General features: G+C 41.5%; 1 protein-coding gene across 2 annotated transcripts in view; it reads left to right on the forward strand.

Annotated features, from left to right (window-relative positions):
* Window positions 1-21,586, forward strand: part of brpf1 (bromodomain and PHD finger containing, 1) — a 46,232-nt gene that overhangs the window by 7,083 nt on the left and 17,563 nt on the right. For both annotated transcript variants that reach the window (XR_008724771.1, XM_055648120.1), the window contains exons 3-9: window positions 2,712-4,259; window positions 14,401-14,557; window positions 15,000-15,131; window positions 17,041-17,169; window positions 17,291-17,603; window positions 19,774-20,085; window positions 20,823-21,110. Coding sequence is in view for 1 of the 2 variants with exons in the window: in XM_055648120.1 (XP_055504095.1) it covers window positions 2,712-4,259; window positions 14,401-14,557; window positions 15,000-15,131; window positions 17,041-17,169; window positions 17,291-17,603; window positions 19,774-20,085; window positions 20,823-21,110 (2,879 nt within the window). In the remaining variant the exon portion in view is untranslated. The remainder of the gene's footprint in view (window positions 1-2,711; window positions 4,260-14,400; window positions 14,558-14,999; window positions 15,132-17,040; window positions 17,170-17,290; window positions 17,604-19,773; window positions 20,086-20,822; window positions 21,111-21,586) is intronic.

Raw genomic sequence — 21,586 nt, forward strand, 5'->3', positions numbered from 1 at the left:
AGCATCTCTGGAGAGATGCCTCCTCTCACTCCCATTGCTTCTCTCCAGAGATGCTGCCTATCCCACTGAGTTACTCCAGCATTTTGTATCTCTCTTGGGTATTAAGGATGCACAGTGCCCTCCATAATGTTTGGGACAAAGACCCATTTATTTATTTTCCCTCTATTCCACATATGAGATTTGTAATAGAAAGAAAAATCACATGTGGTTAAAGTGCTCATTGTCAAATTTTAATAAAGGCCAGTTTTGCACGATTTGGTTTCACCATGTAGAAATTACAGCAGTGTTTATACATAATTCTCCCCATTTCAGGGCACCATAATGTTTGGGACACAGCAATGTCATGTAAATGAAAGTAGTCCTGTTTAGTATTTTGTTGCATATCCTTTGCATGCAATAACTGCTTGAAGTGATTCATGGACATCACCAGTTGCTGGGTGTCTTCTCTGGTGATGCTCTGCCAGGCCTGTATTGCAGCCATCTTTACTTATGCTTGTTTTGGGGGCAAGTCCCCTTCAGTTTTCTCTTCAGCTTATAAAATGCATGCTCAATTGGGTTCAGATCGGTCGATTGACTTGGCCACTCAAGAATTGACCATTTTTTAGCTTGGAAAAACTCCTTTGGTGCTTTAGCACTATGTTTGGGATCATTGTCTTGCTGTGGAATGAACCGCCGGCCAATGAGTTTTGAGGCTTGTGTTTGAACTTGAGCGGATAGGATGTGTCTATACACTACAGAATTCATTATGCTAATACCATCAGCAGTTGTATCATCATTGAAGATAGGTGAGCCAGTACCTTCAGCAGCCATACACACCCAGGCCATAACACCCCCACCACCGTGTTTCACAGATGAGGTGATATGATTTGGATCTTGAGCAGTTCCTTCTTTCCTCCATACTTTCCTCTTGCCATCACTCTGATATCAGTTAATCTTCGTCTCATTTGTCCACAAGACCTTTTTCCAGAACTGTGGTTGCTCTATTAAGTACTTCTTGGCTAACCAGTGGTTTGCATCTTGCAGCGTAGCTTCTGTATTTCTGTTCATGAAGTCTTATGCGGACAGTATATTGACAAATCCACACCCGACTCCTGAAGAGTGTTTCTTATCTGTCAGACAGATGCTTGGGGATTTTTCTTTATTATAGAGAGAATTCTTCTGTCATCAGCTGTGGAGGTCTTCCTTGGCCTGCCAGTCCCTTTGCGATTAGTAAGCCCACCAGTGCTCTCTTTTTTCTTAATTATGTTCCAAACAGCTAATTTTGGTAAGCCTAAGGTTTCACTGATGTCTCTAACAGTTTTATTCTTGTTTCTCACTCATAATGGCTTCTTTGACTTTCATTGGCACTACTTTGGTCCTCATGTTGACAAATAGGAACAAAGGTTTCCAAAGGTGATGGAAAGACTGGAGGAAAGACTAGGTGCTGAGAGCTCTCTTATACCTGCATTAAGGAGGCAATTAAACACACCTGAGCAATTACAAACACCTGTGAAGCCATGTGTCCCAAACATTATGGTGCCCTGAAATGGGGGGGGGACTATGTATAAACAGCTGTAATTTCTACATGGTGAAACCAAAATGTATAAAAATACCCTTTAATAAAATCTGACAATGTGCAGTATAACCACATGTGATTTTTTTCAATTACAAATCTCAAATTGTGGAGTACAGAGGCAAATAAATAAATGATGGGTCTTTGTCCCAAGCATTATGGAGGGCTCTGTATGTCTCCACGATATTTGCAGATGGCACTCTTGGCATGTGGGTGGTGGGTGCTGTCAGAGGTGAGACAGAGCCATACTGTTGGTTGCTTTGGTGCTTTGCTTTGTGACTCATCAAGTTGGCATTTGAACAGAATTGATCTATGAATAGCGTGCAGCTGCTGTTCGGCTGCTTTCCCAGTCTGACACTGTGATCATGCAGCACGCCCTCAGTTTATAATTTCCCACCAACCCAGCTCAGGAAGACCAAACTTGATTGCTTGATGCAAATCCGTGTTTCACTGACTATTCCTGAGAATGTTTTTTTTATAATATTATTATGCTTAGGAATAATGATAAATTCATCACTCACCCCCGAACATTATTAAGAAGTTAGGAGACAAGTTCAATTCAAGGCATATTGCTGAAGTAGAAAAACGTGTCACAAATTTCTATACAAAAATAAAGACGCGTCTGTTTTAGAAAATGTAGCCACAAATATTATAAAAAGTAGCTGATTGTTCATATTGGGCCATGTTTCATTGCATGTTTTAGAATTCTCAACTGAACTTTTAAATCTGACAAATTATTGTGATTGAAAATTAATTCTTATTGAGACAAAAATCTCACTCATGACTTCAATAATGTTGAAGTCATCCAACAAGCAGAAATGAATTAAAAAACGGTAAGTGCTGGAAAAGCTCAGCGGGCTATGCCATTTCTGTGGAAAGGCAAACAGAGTTAATGCCTTGGGTCTAAATGTCTTTGGCTTGAAATGGTAATTCTTTCTCTCTCCAGAGACACTCCATTGGTGTTAATTGATGCAGGCTGAGAACAATGTATGTCAAAGTGGGCCAGAAATTATTCTCCAGGATTTTCCACAACCAGTCAGAATCTTCTCCCCTGGTGGCACAATCTGTGCGACAATGTTAAAATTGCCTGTTAAGTGAAACTCTCCTGTCAACAAATGTAACGTAGCTGTAGTTCATGGGTCTTTGTTTCTCTTTTCAGGAATAGCAGGATGGGTCTGGACTTTGATGTGAAAACATTTTGTCACAACCTGCGAGCTACCAAGCCTCCATACGAGTGCCCCGTGGAGAGCTGTCGGAAAATCTACAAAAGTTACAGTGGCATTGAGTACCACTTGTACCATTACGATCATGACAACCCCGCTCAGCAGACCCCAGTGCGCAAACCCAAGAAGAAGGGTCGGAACTCACGGACAGGCACGCAGCAGTCTCCAAACCCGTCGGAGATCTCTCAGTCACCGAGCCGGGAGATGCTGACATATGCTCAGGCACAGCGCTTGGTAGAAGTGGACATTGAAGGACGCCTGCACAGGATTAGCATTTTTGATAATCTGGAGGTCCTATCTGAAGATGACACCACAGCGGAGGATATTGTTGAATGCAACAGTAACAAGGAGAACGCAGAGACATTGACTGTAACCCCAAAAGCCAACAAGCATAAAAACAAAGACAAGCGCAAAGACTCTTGCCATAACACCCCCGCTTCTGCCACCAAGCTGCCTGAGGTGATCTACCGTGAGATTGACCACAGTGCGTCAGACGCCCCTCCTCGACCATTGTCATATTATCGCTATATTGAAAAGTCGGTGGAGGAACTGGATGAGGAAGTTGAATATGACATGGATGAGGAGGATTATGTGTGGCTCGACATAATGAATGAGAAAAGGAAAATTGAAGGTGTGAACTTTATCCCGCAGGAGGTGTTTGAGTATCTCATGGATCGGCTGGAGAAGGAATCCTACTTTGAAAGTCACAACAAGGGAGACCCAAATACATTGATTGATGAAGATGCTGTTTGTTGTATTTGTAATGATGGTGAATGCCAGAACAGCAATGTCATTCTTTTCTGCGACATGTGTAACTTGGCTGTTCACCAAGAGTGCTATGGGGTTCCCTACATCCCTGAGGGACAATGGCTCTGCCGTAGGTGTCTGCAGTCACCATCAAGAGCAGTGGACTGTGCCTTATGTCCCAACAAGGGAGGTGCATTTAAGCAGACAGATGATGGGCGCTGGGCACATGTGGTCTGCGCTCTGTGGATCCCAGAAGTCTGCTTTGCAAACACTGTTTTCCTGGAGCCAATTGACAGTATTGAGCACATCCCACCAGCACGCTGGAAGCTGACTTGTTATATCTGTAAACAGCGAGGATCAGGAGCATGCATTCAATGTCATAAAGCCAACTGCTACACAGCATTCCATGTAACCTGTGCACAGCAGGCGGGACTCTACATGAAGATGGAGCCTGTGCGGGAAACGGGCGCAAATGGTACCTCGTTCAGTGTGCGGAAAACGGCATACTGTGACATCCACACGCCGCCTGGATCCATGCGCAAGACCCCTGCTCTTTCCCACAGCGAGGGTGAGGATGAGGATGATGATGAAGGAGAGGATGGGAAAGGACCCAATTCCGAGAAAGTGAAAAAAGCCAAAGCTAAATCGAGGTTAAAAATGAAGAAGGCGCGGAAGATCCTAGCGGAGAAACGGGCTGCAGCACCTGTGGTTTCAGTGCCCTGTATTCCACCTCATAGGTAAGCCTTTTAGAACGTGCACACTTGATTTGTACCTGACAGATGAACTTGTACTCAGTGTTTAAGAAGGAACTGCAGATGCTGGAAAATCGAAGGTAGACAAAAATGCTGGAGAAACTCAGCGGGTGAGGCAGCATCTATGGAGCGAAGGAAATAGGCAATGTTTCGGGTCGAGACCCTTCTTCAGACTGATGTGAGGGTGGAGGGGGGGAAGAAGAAAGGAAGAGGCAGAGAGAGACAGTGGGTCTTCAGAGAGAGGAGGAGAACTTCTTCAAAGTAGGCATGCCCTGAGGAGATTTCGAGTAGACAAAATGTTTAAGAAGGAACTGCAGATGCTGGAAAATCGAAGGTTGACACGCATCTTCCTTTCTTCTTCCCGCCCCCCTCCCTCACATCAGTCTGAAGAAGGATCTCGACCCAAAACGTTGCCTATTTCCTTCGCCCCATAGATGCTGCCTCACCCGCTGAGTTTCTCCAGCATTTATGTCTAACTTGTACTCAATTGTGATGTAAAGTGACAATGCAAAGATAGATTGTGGAATGGAGGTTGTGTTCTGTGAACAAATGCAATTTTTATTTTGAATCTTAGCTAAGATTTGCTAATAGCAGCCGTTACAAAGAATGTGGGAATGTGGAATGACAGGCAGCATCTCTGGACAGAAGGAATGGGTGATGTTTTGGGTTGAGACACTTCTTCAGACTGAGGGTCCGAAGCGTCACCTATTCCTTCTATCCAGAGATGCTGCCTGTCCCGATGAGTTACTCCAGTATTTTTTGCCCATCTTAGGCATAAACCAGCATCTGCAATTCCTTCCAAAATATATAAAGTTTCAGGCGAACAATTACCTGCAATGGTTTTGTTCCCTACTGTTGCCTTGTTATTTTCGGTGGCCCACAACAATCTACCCAAGGCAATAGCATCTGAAAACATGTGGTATGTGCTGACATAACTCTATCTTGCTGTTACCTCTGCCAAACCTTCCTCAATACAAAGTTACTAGAGATCTTATCTGACAGTTAAAATGTAATGAACTGGTTTCCCCTAAGTAATGGGAAAAACAATATCATTGCCTTTGAATTTCAATCACTAGCCACTGATTTCATCACTATCCTGGCATCATCTGACAGTAATTTTTTTCTTATTCTGAATCAGACTGTGTGAAATTGGTGCCATATTTGCTTTTAAAGCTCTCACCTATCTATTACCATGTCTCCATTGCTTCAGGCCTTTATGATTTCCGAGGCCGTGCTTCCTGCTACTGTGGACCTGTGTTATATTTTATTCCATACCTTTTCCACCTTTTCCTTTTTTGATATTTTTGAAACTTCAATTGAGAAAAGTTTGGACCAAATGTCCTCCTGTAGCTCAGGCTCGGGTTCTGTTTGATTAGGCTCTGCTTTGGATATTTTGGATACTTTAAACTAAACAATTTTATTTGATGGCAAAGTGAAATTTTATAGCATGCGTTGTGCAAGAAATTAAGCATTTATTTAAGAAGAGGTGTATAACTTTCATAGGCTAAGGCCTATGGTAACACATAATTGAAATGACTTGCTCTTAGAAACTCTGAAGTAATGGTTGAATCTATAATGTTAATTGTTCATAGATAGTGGAGGTCGTCATTGGGTATTTTTATGGCAGAGTTTGTCAGATTTTTGATGAGCAAGGGTGTCATAAAAAAATATATATTTTTGGTCTGCTGATAATCTTTGTTAAATATAGAATTTGGCCCAGTAGGACAGTACATGAGAAACCTGATTTCACAGTTCCTCGTGGGTTCTTTGAAACAGATGGAGGCGGGTTGGAGATAGTATGTCATTGTTGGGTCGGCTACTGTCTGTAAATTCATTATCCATTGGGTGAGGTTTAAACATTTGTTTTACATTTGCTGTGGACTTTGTATTTCCATAAGGTAAATCCAGTGAATGCTGAGAAACAATGGTTCATTTTCTTGTCCGACTCATTTCATCTGCACCAGGAAAAGTGCTGTGTTAACTTTGTTTTGGTCTAATGAAACTTGACGTGCTTTAGTGGGCGAGTTCATGAGAGGATGAAGGTTCCCACCCGCCCTTCCTACCCACGTTTACTTTGATTGAATGCCATTTAACTTGAATGCTGTACTTTTAATTCCACTGGCAGCCCTCTGCTATCTTGCATGTGTGATTCTTTTTTTCATATTACTTAGAATTATAATATTGAGCTTCGATAGACCAGCCTGATTGAGAGTGATGTTGAGAGCATCCTGACAATGGACAGGTTGCAGATATGGGTAAAGCAACTGTCTTGCTTTGAGACATGATAACATTAGCAGCACTAGTAAGGTTCTCCTCATGGACTAACAAAATTAAAGACTATTTTGGAGCATACTTTATAGTGCTCCACTATGATATTAGTTTGCACGTTGGCGAAGTTTGAGACCTCGTGTTTGATTCGGTGGTTTTCTATTTGAATGTGTTTGGTTATGGGCGTTTGGATACTTTTCAATAGATTAAGTGCTTTTTACTCGCCTAAAGGCAGACTGCACAGTTTTTAGCAAGTCGTTTAGCCATGTATTTCCTAATCATCTGCTGCATGCATCTTGCTTAAATAGTTTGCAGCTCTATTTTGTTTCACTATGTACAGTTATTCCCTATTCTTTAGATTAGCGCAATCTAATGAATGTATTAAGTAGTCCTGCATAATGTTTTGTATGTAAACACATTAAAAAAAAAACAATTATTCAGGAGGCAGTCAAATACTTTGGAGAACATGGGCGAATAGGAAAATAGGAAGAATAAGCCTGTTCTACCACTCTTGTAAGATCCTGGCAAATGTGACCAACACCCTATACTACACATTTCCTCTCAAACAAAAAAAATACCAATCAGCTTGATGTTTAGTTCTACCTGCAGGTTAGTTAAAAAAAAATTGAAGTGCTAAGTGACATTTGCCTTTCCATCGTCTCTGTAATAGTCTTAAAAACACGTATTTGATGAAAGAATTGTCTTTCTTTCTGAAAGTAATGACTTCCTGCAGGCAGTGTAATCTTCCTTTGAGTAACAACACAATCTTAGCAAAACCAATTTAAATATCCATAACCCTAAGTCGTGCAGCAAAAGTGGCTTCTCATTTATGCAGCTTTCGTGCAGCTAGTTTCCACTTTCATCCTCTCTAACCTGAGACGTGACACATACTTGAGATTGATTTAAAACAAAACACTGACACAAAAGAATTATCAATATATAGTAAAGTGTAGGTTGAGGTTAATAATTCAAAGATCGATGACAGCCATGATAGTTTGACGTGTGCTCAGTTAAAGTGGAGTGTGATTGGCATTGAAACATTGTAGCTCTCACATTGTAGGGAAATGAATCGAGTAAAAGTGAATGAAGTAGCATAAAGTAGCAAACTTAAAGAAGCAGAAACAAGGAACTGCAGAAACTGTCTGAAGAAGGGTTTTGGCCCGAAACGTCGCCTATTTCCTTCACTCCATAGATGCTGCTGCACCCGCTGAGTTTCTCCAGCATTTTTGTGTACCTTCGATCTTCCAGCATCTGCAGTTCCTTCTTGAACACAAGGAACTGCAGATGCTGGTTTTCAAAAAAGGATACATTGTGCTGGAATGACTCAGCGGGTCAGGCAGCATCTCTGGAGAAAAGGAATAGGTGACGTTTCAGATTGGAACCCTTCTTCAGACCCTGAGAAAGAAGGGTTCCGACCCAAAACACCACCTTTTCCTTTTCTCCGGAGATACTGCCTGACCTGCTGAGTTACTCCAGCACTTTGTGTTTATCTTCAGTATAAACCAGCATCTGCAGTTCCTTCCTACACTTCTTACTTGCCAAGTTTGATTTGGTCCACATCAGGAATACCCTGAGCAGTTCTGCAAAGCCACAGGTAAGGAAGGGATACTTTGGCCTGGGAGCAAGCGTGGCACTGATTTTCTGGGATGATGCCTGGAACTCATGTTAATTGTGAGAGAAATAAGTGCTGTATTCTGTGGTGTTCGGAGGATTGAAAGATTAGATTGAAATTTCCAAAAGGTTGAGGGGAACTGATAGGGTAGATATGGATGAAGGAATACGGTTTAAAAATCAAAAACAGGTCCTCCAAGACTAAAGTAAGAAAGCATTCTTGACCCCAAGACATGGTAACATTTGGACCTATTTTCTACAAATGGCAAGTATTTTTTTATATTTAAATCTGAGATAAACGATTGTTAACTATTTTATGAAAAGAAATGCAGAAAACGTAAGACACCCTTGGTCTTGTTGGAAGGCTTGAGGGGCTAAATGGGCCATTCCTGTTCCTGTGTTTTTAAATATAATTATCCCGGAAATGGCAGACGAACTGAACAGGTGCTTTTTGATCTTTCTTCACTAAGGCTCCCAATAATTATACTTTCAACCTCAAAAAGAATTGGAGAACATTTCAGAAAAAACGTGAAATTATCTGATAGGCTCAAACTCAACCTGTTTATGATTTAGTGCAAGATTTCCAGTTTTGCAGACAGAATGTCATCTTTTGGTAATACAATGGCTCGTGTCATGATCACAACTGCAGATGCAACTTAATTTTAACATTAATGCTGATTCTTTATTTACCCAAATGTAGTTGCCCTGGAAGATGGTGGTGACAGACTCCATACTGATTATCATGTTGAAGCAAGGAACTGCTGATGCAGGTTTACAAAAAAAAAGACACAAAGTCCTTGAGTAACTCAGCGGGTCGGGCAGCATCTCTGGAGAACATGGATAGGAGCACCTACCTATCCATGTTTTCCAAAGATGCTGCCCGACCCGCTGAGTTACTCCATCATTTTGTGTGTATCTAAGGTGTAAACCAGCATCTGCAGTTCCTTCCTACCCTACACATGAAGGGCAATTTGCAGAGGGCCAATTAACCTACATACCCGCATGTCCAGGGTTTTGAGTCTCTTTTTATTATTCTGTTAATGGTTCCAATTGCCAAATAGTTGCATTGGAAATTGTTAAGATGTTTTTGCTGATTTGACATTTTAAAAAATGATGGAAAGAAGTATGACGAAAAGGGATGCATAGTTTGTACAATTGATTCAAGCTTACTTTGTTCGTGAATTAGAATGAAAATCGGTTCAAGCACAAACTTGGCAGGTACTATTGTGACAATTTACTCTCTGGGTCTTCCACACTATTTCAATGAGAAAAGGCATAATTGGAAAAGCTCCAATTATGTTGGAAGTTTTCCTATCAATTGTCAGAAATTTAATAGAACAAAGTGTACTAAAATTCCAAGCATTTCTACTGTTACACTTCAGTGTGCATGAGCCCAAAACATATCTTTAAAAAAATAATGTATCTCTACTTGGAATAAATTTCAAATTTTGGATCCAACATCACATAGATGTGGACATTGTAAAATGTAATACTTTTAAGCGGCACATTTGGATAGCAGTAGTAGGATCGGTCCGAGTCAGCATGGATTTACGAATCCAGGCAATTCTGGATTTAATGTTGTGCAATGAACAGGATTTGATTAGGGAACTTGAGGTAAAGGAGCCTTTAGGAGGTAGTGACCATAACATGATAAGTTTTAATCTACAATTTGCGAGGGAGAAGGGAAATTCAGAAGTGTCATTATTACAGTCTAACAAAGGGGACTATGGAGCCATGAGGGAGGAGCTGGCCAAAGTTGACTGGAAAGATATCCAAGCAAGGATGACAGTGGAAGAACAATGGCAGGTATTTCTGGGAATAATACAGATGGTGCAGGATCAGTTCATTCCAAAGTGGAAGAAAGATTCCAAGGGGAGTAAGGGCTGACCGTGGCTGACAAGCCAAGTCAGGGACCGTATAAAAAGAAGTATAACATAGCAAAGATGAGCGGGAAACCAGAGGATTGGGTAACTTTTAAAGAGCAACAGAAGATATGTAAAAAAGCAATACGTGGAGAAAAGATGAGGTACGAAGATAAGCTAGCTAAGAATATAAAGGAGGATAGTAAAAGGTTCTTTAGGTATGTGAAGAGGAAAAAATTAGTTAAGACCAAAGTTGGACCCTTGGAAGACTGAACAAGGTAAATTTATTATGGGGAACAAGGAAACGGCAGATGAACTGAACAAGTACTTTTGATCTTTCTTCACTAAGGAAGACACAAACAATCTCCCTGATATAGTGGTGGCCAGAGGATCTAGGGCAGGGGTGGGGAACCTGTGGCCTTCTAGGCCTTTAAGTGCAGCCTTTTGAATGAATCAAATTTTGTAGAACAAATCCTTTTAATTTTATTAATATGTTTCAGCGAAATATTCAACAAAATAATCCTCCCTGATTGACGGACACAATTAAAATATTAGTAAGTCATGAGGGCTATTTTAACAAAATAATGTACATTTTGAAGTATATCTAATGGAAGTTTCTTGGATGCGGCTTTATTAGATTACAGCTAACTTAAAGTGGCATTCCAACATGAAACGGTTCCCCACCCCTGATCTAGGGTGACGGAGGAACTGAAGGAAATTCACATCAGGCAGGAAATGGTGTTGGGCAGACTGATGGGACTGAAGGCTGATAAATCCCCAGGGCCTGATGGTCTGCATCCCAGGAAGCGGCTCCAGAAATCGACGACGCATTGGTGATCATTTTCCAATGTTCTATAGATTCAGGAACAGTTCCTGTGGATTGGAGGGTAGCTAATGTTATCCCATTTTTTAGGGAAGGCGGGAGAGAAAACAGGGAATTATATCCTGACATCAGTGGTGGGGAAGATGCTGGAGTCCATTATAAAAGATGAAATAGCGGCACATTTGGGTAGCAGGATCGGTCCGAGTCAGCATGGATTTACGAAGGGGAAATCATGCTTGACTAATGTTCTGCTTTTCATTCTTCTTAATCGTTAATCATTCTTCTTCTCCTTGCCCACCCTCTTCCTCCTCGTCAGGGCATTAGGGTTGATCGCTCATAGAATACAGCATAGGCCAACTTTGGCCTAGTGCAACTATGTCAACCATCATGCCTACCTATTCCTTCATTTAATCTAAATCCATCTCCGCTTTGCTCATTCATGTATGTACATGTCCAATTGCCTCTTAATTGTTTTTATTGTTCCTGCCTCCACAATCTCCTTATTCCAGATACCAACTACACTGAAAAATGTTCCCCTTAGATCCTTTTATGGTGCCCAACCCAGGCGACTATTTGCGTGTTAGCCACAGAAGCAGATCTACAATTGCATATTACAATCGCTCCACACTCTTAAATCTCTATTCCTACAGCAACATTTCTTATACACTGTGAATGGCTCGATTGTAATCATGTATTCTCTTCCCGTTGACTGGTTAGCACGCAACAAAAGCTTTTGACGTGACATTAAACTAAACTGTATAACTGTATAAACCTCTGCCCTCTCACCGTAATCCTACGCCCTCTGATTTTAGATACTCCGACAATGGGACATAATTCGACCCCTCCAATCCAGGCAATATTTTTCTGTACCATCTCTAGCTTAAGCACATCTTTCCTGCAGCGTGATAACCAGAAGTACTCACAGTGCTCCATGTGCAGCCAAACCAAAGTCGTACAACAAACATGTCATACCAATTCTTGTACTCACTGCCTCGGCCCTGCCAAGCACACCATATGTTGTCTTCATTACCATGTCTGCCTGTGTCGTCACTTTCAGAGGATCAATGTACTTGTCTCCCAAGGTCTCCATTCAACGATACTCCCCAATGGCCTTGTCATTCTCTGTGGTAGACACAAAATGCTGGAGTAACTCAGTGGGACAGGCAGCATCTCTGGAGAGAAGGGATGGGTGACGTTTCGGGCCGAGACCCTTCTTCAGACTGATGTCAGGGGAGTGGACGGGACAGAGATAGAATGTAGTCGGAGACAGTGAGACTGGTGGGAAAAGTGGGAGGAGGAGGGGAAAGAGAGAGCGGGAAAGCAAGGTCTATTTGAAGTTAGAGAAGTCAATGTTCATACCACTGGGATGTAAGCTACCCGAGCAAAATTTGAGGTGCTGTTCCTCCAATTTGTGCTGTGCCTCACTCTGACAATGGAGGAGGCCCAGGACAGAATATTCAGATTGGGAATGGGAGGAGGGAGGTAAAGTGCTGAGCAACCGGGAGATCAGGTAGGTTAAGGCAGACTGAGCGGAGGTGTTCAGCGAAACGATCGTCGAGCCTGAGCTTGGTCTCGCCGATATACTGGAGTTGACACCTGGAACAGCAGATACAGTAGATGAGGTTGGGTGAGGTGCAAGTGAACATGTGCCTCAACTGAAAAGACTGTTGGGGTTCTTGGATGGAGTCGAGAGAGGAGGTAAAGGGACAGGTGTATCTCCTGCGGTTGCAGAGGAAAGTACCTGGGGAGGGGGTGGTTTGGGTGGGAAGGGACAAGTTGACCAGGGCGTTGTGGAGGGAACGGTCTCTGCGGAAAGCAGAAAGGGGTGGAAATGGGAAGATGTGGCCAGTGGTGGGATCCTGTTGGAGGCGGCAAAAATGTTGGAGGATTATATGCTGTATGTGACGGCTGATGGGGTGGAAGGTGAGGACAAGGAGGACTCTGTCCTTGTTACGAATGGGGGAAGGGGAGCTAGAGCGGAGCCGCAGGATATCGAGGAGACCCTAGTGAGAGTCGTATATAATGGAAGAGGGGAACCTCCGTTGCCTAAAGAATGAGGACATCTCGGGCGCAGATGTGGCAAATGTATGTTTTGCTCTGGTTTAACCAAATTACCATCTTTTAAAAATGTTCTTGCTTCACTTTTTCCAGTTTTGATGGTCTTCTGAAATGTTTACAGTCTTTCTCTCTCCATTGATGCGACTTGTACTGTTAAATGGTTCTCGTGTTTTTTCTTTGTAATGCTAGTTACCAGCATCCACGGTGTTTTGTGTTTCTAACACGTTTCTTTGAAATAGTTTTTCAGGAAAGGTAGCGAATGAATTTCAGATATTAGGATTTAGTATGGGGCCCAAGCCTTTTTATTCATTCTCAGGGTATAGACAACACTGGCAATGCTGAAGGTACACAAAAAAGCTGGCGAAACTCAGCGGGTGCAGCAGCATCTATGGAGCGAAGGAAATAGGCAACGTTTCGGCCCGAGACGTTGCCTATTTCCTTCGCTCCATAGATGCTGCTGCACCCGCTGAGTTTCTCCAGCTTTTTTGTGTACCTTCGATTCTCCAGCATCTGCAGTTCCTTCTTAAACACTGGCAATGCTAATGCTGTTTTAGTTAGCCTGAATTGTCTCTGATCTGAGGAGGCAGTTGAAGGTTAACCAAATTAGGGGTCAAGAACCAGACAGGGTAAGGATGGAAGATGTGGATGCAAGGAAATACAGATGCTGGGTTACAGAAAAAGACACAAAGTGCTGGAATAATTCAGCGGGTTAGGCAGCATCTCAGGAGAACATGAATATGTGACATTTCGGGTTGGGATCTTTCTTCAGTCTGATGGTTGCGGGGTGCGGGGAACAAACTGTGTGGATGGAAGATTACTTTTCCTGGAGGACATTGGTGAACCATATGAATTTGGATGGAAATCTGATATTTTCATTGTTGACATTTCTGAAACCAGTTTTTTTTAATTTCAGAATTAAATAAGTGCTTAAGTTTAAAATACCCAGCATCTGTGGTGAGATTTTGAGCGTATGAAGTCACCTTTTTCTGAAAGTGGCACATCTGCATAATCAGTAGCTAGTTCACCTTTATGGTCACGCATCACACGAAATGAACAACTTGATCTTTCACATTTGTTTATCCTATTGTTCTACCAATCTAGTTTAGTTTAGAGAATCAGCGTGGAAACGGGCCCTTTGGCCTACCGAGTCCGCGTCGACCAGCAATCCCCACACACTGGTTCTATCTTACACACTCGGGGCAACTTGCAGAAACTAATTAACCTTAACTCTTACGTCTTTCGAATGTGGCAGAAAACTGGAGCACCTGGAGAATGCCCACGCTGACATAGGGAGAATGTACAAACTGTAAGGCAGCTACTTTACTACTGTGCCACCCTACTGGTTAAGATGAAGGTTCTAATTTTAGGCTTTATTATAAAATCTCACTGATACGTTGTTAATTCTATTATGTTATTTCTTGTGCTAATTATGCTGTCATATATTAAGACAGGATGTCGTTATTAATAGAAATAAACAGCATTGCATCTTGACCTTTATGTATAGATTAAGTAAGATCACAGGTCGACTATCGATTCAACGTAAGAGCCAATTCATGCAGCGACTTCACAGCTATTGGACTTTGAAACGACAGTCAAGAAATGGTGTTCCACTCCTTCGGCGGTTACAGTCCCACTTGCAGTCTCAGCGAAATGCAGAACAGGTATGACAGGACTTTATGTACATATGGAGCAAACATATACTTGTTAGCTGGCACCGCCAGTTAGAAAATCGAATAAGGATGGAATAAATTGGGCATTTGGATAGGCTATTTTGGCTGCCCTGCATTTAGAGTTGATAATGTCGTTTTACCATTATCAATATTACATTAACAAACAAAAACGTTTGATCCTAAATTACAACAAATATGGGATTTGAGTTGTCTTCCACTCAATCCCACTCCAAAGCCAGTAATGGTTCAAATGGAAATGACCATGCTTAACACTCCCTTCCCCCCCTCCTCTTGCCTCTCCCCTCCTCTGACCACTATCCACTCCCCCACAGCAACTAAAGTATGCTTAAACCAATTTATGCTCCACTTATCCATTTGTTTGCTTGCACAAGAAGCGAGAAAGCCTTTAAAACTCTTTCCTTTTTAATTTTAGAGAGAATCAGAGGAGAAAAATTGTGCACTGAAAGAGCAGCTGAAATCGTGGCAGCGACTGCGTCATGACTTAGAAAGAGCTCGGCTCCTGGTGGAGTTAATCCGGAAAAGGGAAAAGCTAAAGCGTGAGGAGGTTAGACACTCTTAAAATTTCATTTCAAATCTGCCCGTGGGGGTGCTAGGTTATAAATGTTGGCTATCGTGGTGTGTGTTTAGTTTCATTTTAGATTTAAGTTAAAGTATATGTTCATGGATTAAACATCCAGCTTCAGGATGAATAAACTGTGGGTAGTTGGACCCGTGGTCAATTCTGTCTAATGCTGCTCATGTCTGAATATTGTAAAGATGTATTCATCAATAAAAGGCTGTCAGAGACGACTTTGAAAGAACAGGTCCAGGCAAAGTTGTATAGGAAACTAGAGGCCGTAAATACATTATACAGTGTACATATTAAGTTGAAGGTGACATTTCAGAATATTTCCCTACCCAGAATGAGCAAATGAAACGTTTCCGCAAGGAATAGTTGGGAGAAATAATGTAAGCAAACTTGAGGAGAAATGAGCTCAATGAGTGAGAAATAAATAGTGGGATAAATTGACAGGATTAGATGATGAGATTGGAGGGAGACCCATGAATTGCATAAGGATCACGATAGACCATTTTTTGCAGTGCTTGGCGAGTATTTGTATCAGTAACTGGCTGGGATGGCAGGTTGGCTGAGGGTAAAAAGTAAAAATGCCTCCTCCCCCAGTCTGGCATTATTGCTTCATTATCTTTGGCAGTTAATATTTTCTACTCATTTCTCTTTCATATTGCCAAGTCTGCAGCTGTGGGGTGAATTTTGCATCAAATTATTTCATGATTATATCCAGGAAAGAAAGTAAAAAATATATTCAGAATTTGTTTTGTGTCCAAGGGGACTGTCATACGGCGGTGTTCTGTATTACGAATCAGGATTCATTTTAAACTATTTGATGAGAACAGCAGTTTGTAAGTAAGTCCTTGGAGACAGGTTTGGAGCAGCCAACCAAAGAGTGAACATGTGAATCCATATTCATTTCATGTTTCTCCTCTCTGTATGAATATGTTTCCACAAAATTAATCACTGACCAATCTTTCAATTACATAACTTGCATTGATGTGAAGCCGAAGGGCCATGTTAAGGCATCCTCCTTGCTCCCAATAATAACAATGAGATTGGAAGCAGGGTGTTCAACAGCTAAATTGGCAAGCTCTGCACGTTTTCTTAAATTCCAAAGATATGTCTGCTGTACGCCAGCTTACACCCTGGTGTTACATTTACACAATTTTAATTTTGTTATTGTATCTGTCATGTACCTCAATATGTCTACCAAGTTCTCTTTAAGCATTGCCTAAAATACAGGGTTTTGATTTGAATATGTGGATATGATGGTGATAGGAAAGTGGAGTCTTTTATTTAGGCACTCTTCCAAAATAGGTAGGGAAAGTTCAGTGGGCTATATTGTTTTAAGAATATTTTAACATGTAGGTATACACCAGGAAACTCTTTTATATTATTCACTTAATATTAATCTGTGCTTTGTGCTAAGACTTTCAAGCATTTGTTTCCATAATGGTGCATTAGAAAACTAATTAAGTAGCATGAATTTATATATTTGAAAATTAAAACGTTAATGGTGAAAGTCTGACATCAAAACAGAAGATGGTGGAAATAGTCAGCAGGTCAAGCAGCACCTTTGAAAAGAAACAGAGTTAATGTTTTACAAGTACCGATGAGAAGTCGTTGACCTGAAGCATTATCTCTGTTTCTCTCCACAGCTGCTGCACGATGTGCTGGTTTCTCCAGCACCTTTTTAATGTCTACTTATATTTTGCACAAGAAGTAAAATTTTTAACTTGGAATCTAGGACTCAGATAACAAAGTTGTGTACTGCTTGATAAAGGGTATTGAACGCATGTATAAAAGTAATAAATGTGTGTTAGGAATAAAAGACGCCCCTCGTTTATTCGTCACAAATTCCATTTCCGATTGATATCTTTCTGGTTTGGTTGTAACTCAGCTCAAGATACAGCAGTTTGCTATGGAGCTACAGCTGACTCCCTTCCTTATCCTCCTCCGTAAGACGCTAGAACAACTCCAAGAGAAAGACACAGGAAACATCTTTGGTGAGCCTGTGCCATTAAAAGAGGTATGTTGCCTGTGGGCGAGTTAATGTTGGTGATAGGGTTTTGAGTCAATTCTGAAGTTCTGAATGTTAAAAGGTGTTATAAAGCATTCTCAGATCAATTTTCATTTTAAATTGTGATCAGGTTCCTGATTACTTGGATCACATAAAAAAGCCGATGGACTTCCAGACAATGAAAAAGCAGCTTGAAGGCTATCAATATCGGACGTTTGACCAATTTGAAGAAGATTTTAATTTGATTGTGAACAACTGCTTACAATACAATGCCAAGGACACAATATTTTACCGTGCTGCAATTAGGCTAAGAGACCAAGGAGGTGCCGTACTGAAATACGCTCGCAAGCAGGCAGAGAAAATTAGTTTTGATTGTGAAACAGGGATGCATGTACCTGAACCAGTACCACCAGAAGACACTGGTCAACTTTTCTGGGAAGAAGGTAAGTGCACTTATTAATGACATTAATTAATGTACATTAAAAATAAATCTCTCTGTAAGTGAGGAAGGAATAGTCTATTTATATCGATGGAGTTTTAAAAATGGATGCTTTAACAATTGTCAGATCACTTTTGTCAGTTTTAATTTGTAACCCAGTTTTGAATCATCAGGCCAATTTCTTCCCTTCTTGGCAGTGAAAGGTGGTACTTATCTGCAAAAGGCAACAAAGCATGACATTCAATGACATCTATTTTGATGGTGCTCATTCATGTTGATGTACATTCCATGGAAAGCTTAAATGACCTGGACTAAAGTTTCACTTGTGGAGGTTATCAACATAGTCTTATTTTGTCCTTATCAATCTTGATGTGCAAATTGTTTTGCAACAAATGTTAATGATCAGCAAAAGGTATCTGAGAACATGTTTGCATTTTCTTCCCCGTCTTGTACAAGGTCAATCAAAGCCCTTCTACCATCATCCCCACTGAGATTACGTTTTATGTTTCAAACCTGAACCTGAGATCATATATTAAGACAAAATCCAGGCATTCCTTGTCTTCACTCATTCTAATCAACTGTTCATTAAATCTTGGTTTAGTGTTGAAGGAAATATTCTTGATAGAAAAAGGACACAGTGTTGGAGTAACTCAGTCAGGCAGCATCTCTGGAGAACATGGATAAGCGACGCTTCGGGTTAGGACCCTTCTTCTTGCCTTCAGCGGTTTGTGGCCTTTTGTGTAAACCAGCATCTGCAGTTCCGTATTTCTACATTATTGATACCAACATGGCTCACTTATAACATCATTAGGTGAAATCATTTTTTAAAAGGAGGAATATAATTAATAGAAGCAATGTGTATTTGCAAAATCTAAATTTTAATGAATTTTTTTAGATGTCATGTCTTTGAGGAATGTACAACCTTAGACACCTCATCACATTTATTTAATTAAAATGCCAATCATAATGGCATTGGTGCTGCAAAGGTGTGTGAGAGATTTCATTTCCAGTCTGATGTCGACTTCAACCTTGACACAGAAGGCATGTGTAATTAACACAACTATTCTGATCCAGAATTGGGAAGATGGCCAAGGTCTATAATTTCCTGCTGGATAAGGACATATGTGGATTATGCAAAAACAAGGTTCAACTCCAGGTTGATGTTACTGTGGTTGAAGAGCCTGCTAAATTTCACCAGTGAGTTTCACATTTGGAGAAACCACAATAAATGCCATAGAACTGTTCCTCAGCAGGTATTGCTTTACAAAAACAAAGGTTGCTAACTGTAACGGAAACCATCAAAATAAAACAAAGTGAATTCCACAGAGGTTCATAGTGCAATTGGCCTTCTTGAATGAAAGACGATTGATGTGATTTGTATCATTATCTTCAGAAATCTAAAATGATTCATTTTTTAAAATCTGGTAGTATTGATTTTTCATTAAAGATATTTACATAGTAAGGAAATGCAAACCATACTAGATGCTAAGGACCTTGCATTGCTGCTTTATTAATCTTTGTAGCTCAGCTTAGAGTCATGCGATACATAAACAAGGCCTGCTGTCCAACTTATCCACGCTGACCAAGATGCCCCACCTCAGCTGGTCCCATTTGCCTATATTTGCCCATATCCCACTCAATCTTGCATATCCACGCACCTGTCTAAATGTCTTTTAAATGTTATTATTGTACCTACTTCAACTCCTTCGTCTGGCTGCTCCTTCCATGTTCTTACCACCCTCTGTGTGAAATTGTTGCACCTCAGGATCCCAATTTCCCCTCTCACCTTAAACTTATGCCCTCTCAGTCTTAATTCCCCCAACCTGGGAATAAGCATTCACCCCCTAGACCTCATCATAGCATATACCTCTTTAATAACGCCCCTCCGCCCCCTATGCTCCAAGGAATAATAGTCCTTGCTATGCTACCTCTCCCTATGACACAGGCCCCTGAGTCCTGGCAACAAAGTCATAAATCTTCTCTGCACTATTTCCAGCTTAATGGCAGCATGAAACATATGTTAATGTCACTGAATCATGTCTTTACAATAATTAGTAACCTATTGATAGTTAAAGCCCAGTGCTGCCATGCCCTCTCGGTCTTTCTCTTTCTCCCTTCAACAAATAATTTCTCTTGTTTGCTTTGATCTTTTTACGGTCACTGTGTCTTGGCAGAAGTGGATCGGTTGCTGGTCCCTGAGAACAGATCGCATATGCCACTGGAGGAACAGCTGAAGGTACTTCTCAATAAACTGGACACAATAGGCTCCACTAAACAGAGCAATGGCCGATCACGGCGAGCTAAGCTCTTGAGAAAGGAGATTGCTTTGATTCGACGGAAACTTGGTCAGCATAGAGAACAAAATGCAGGATCGGAGCGGCATGGCGTACCAGGTCGGAGCTCTGCGGCTGGACTGAACCCGTCGAATAAAGATGGGCAGACGGATAGCGCTGCTGAGGAAAGTAGTAGTCACGAGACTGGAAAAGGTATGAATGCAAACGCCCCTTAATTATCCAATCTATCGATCAGAATCTGCTGAGAGAATTTAACAAACATAAGTTGGTTCGGACTTTAAAAATAGTTGGTTCGGACTTTAAAACTGATATAAAACAAGGATGTTAACTCACACGGTTTATGTTGTGGTTTTATTCCACCAAATGGGAATCTGGGAAGCTTTTAGAGGTCATTCCCTAGTAATTTAGAGCTGATTGCATAATTTGAATTTCATTACAATGGTCAAACAACCTCCCTTCCATTGACTCCATCTCCACTCATGCTGCCTTGGCAAGGCCACCAGCATAATCAAGGACGATTCTCACCAGGTTCACTCCACCTCTTCTCCCCTCTCCCATCAGGCAGCAGGTACAGAAGTGTAAAAACATATACCTCCAGATTTGGCAACTGTTTCTTCACAGCTGTTATCAGGCAACTGAACCATCCTTTCACCAACTAGATCTACCATCTATCTCATTGGAGACCCTGGGACTATTTTTAATTGGACTTTACTGGACTTTATCTTGCACTAAACGTTATTACCATTATCCTGTATCTGTACACTGTGGACGGATTGATTGTAATCATCTATAGTATTTTTGCTGACTGGATAGCACGTAACAAAAAAGCTTTTCACTGTACCTCGGTAGACTTGACAATAAACTAAACTAAAGCTTTGGCTTTAACTCCATAACCTTCAACTCATTGTGCCTTGATCTTTCTCTTGTAGGCCTTGGCACCACCTCCTCGTCAGCCTCGGCAGCGGAAGTCGGTAGACGGACAAAGTTTCTTTTCACTGCAAAATCCAAAAATAAATGTGTGGGGTTGCCCAAAAGGCCAGGGCGGCCACCAAAAAACCGTGAATTCCAGGTCCCGCAGAATCAGAGCGGTAGTCTACAGAACCCGTCAGCGACACAAACTTTGTCACGGTGCAACCAGCCGAGGAAGCGAGGTCGTAGCCCTAGCACGAGCTCTGAAAGCGACAGTGACAAATCAACCGGGGGCAACGCACACATAGGTAAAGAGGTGCTGTGTAACCAGTGTGTTTTCCCATATTCAACAGTTACATTTCTGAAGTTAATTACTGGGTAAAATCGTTTTTGTTTCGGGGGTTTATAATGCTAAAGAACCAGGTGGAAGAGTCAGTCAAAATGTCAATCTGCATTCATAGAAAAGTGGCGGCACGGTGGAGCAACGGTAGAGTTGCTGCTTTACAGCACCAGACCCAGGTTCGATCCTGACTACAGGTGCTGAATGTACAGAGTTTGTACGTTCCCCATGTGCCCGTGTGGGTTATCTCTGGGTGCTCCTGTTTCCTCCCACACTCCAAAGGTATATATATTTGTGCGTGGGATAGTGCTAGTTTACAGGCTATCGACGGTTGGCGTGGACTTGGTGACCAGAAAGGCCTGTTTCAATGCCATGTCTCTAAAGGGGGAACATCATTCGAGTTGTTTCTCCAGGACTTTTTTATTGAAGCTGCAGTACTTTGTT

This window comes from Leucoraja erinacea, chromosome 16, assembly GCF_028641065.1.
Source record: "Leucoraja erinacea ecotype New England chromosome 16, Leri_hhj_1, whole genome shotgun sequence".
Lineage (NCBI taxonomy): Eukaryota > Metazoa > Chordata > Chondrichthyes > Rajiformes > Rajidae > Leucoraja > Leucoraja erinaceus.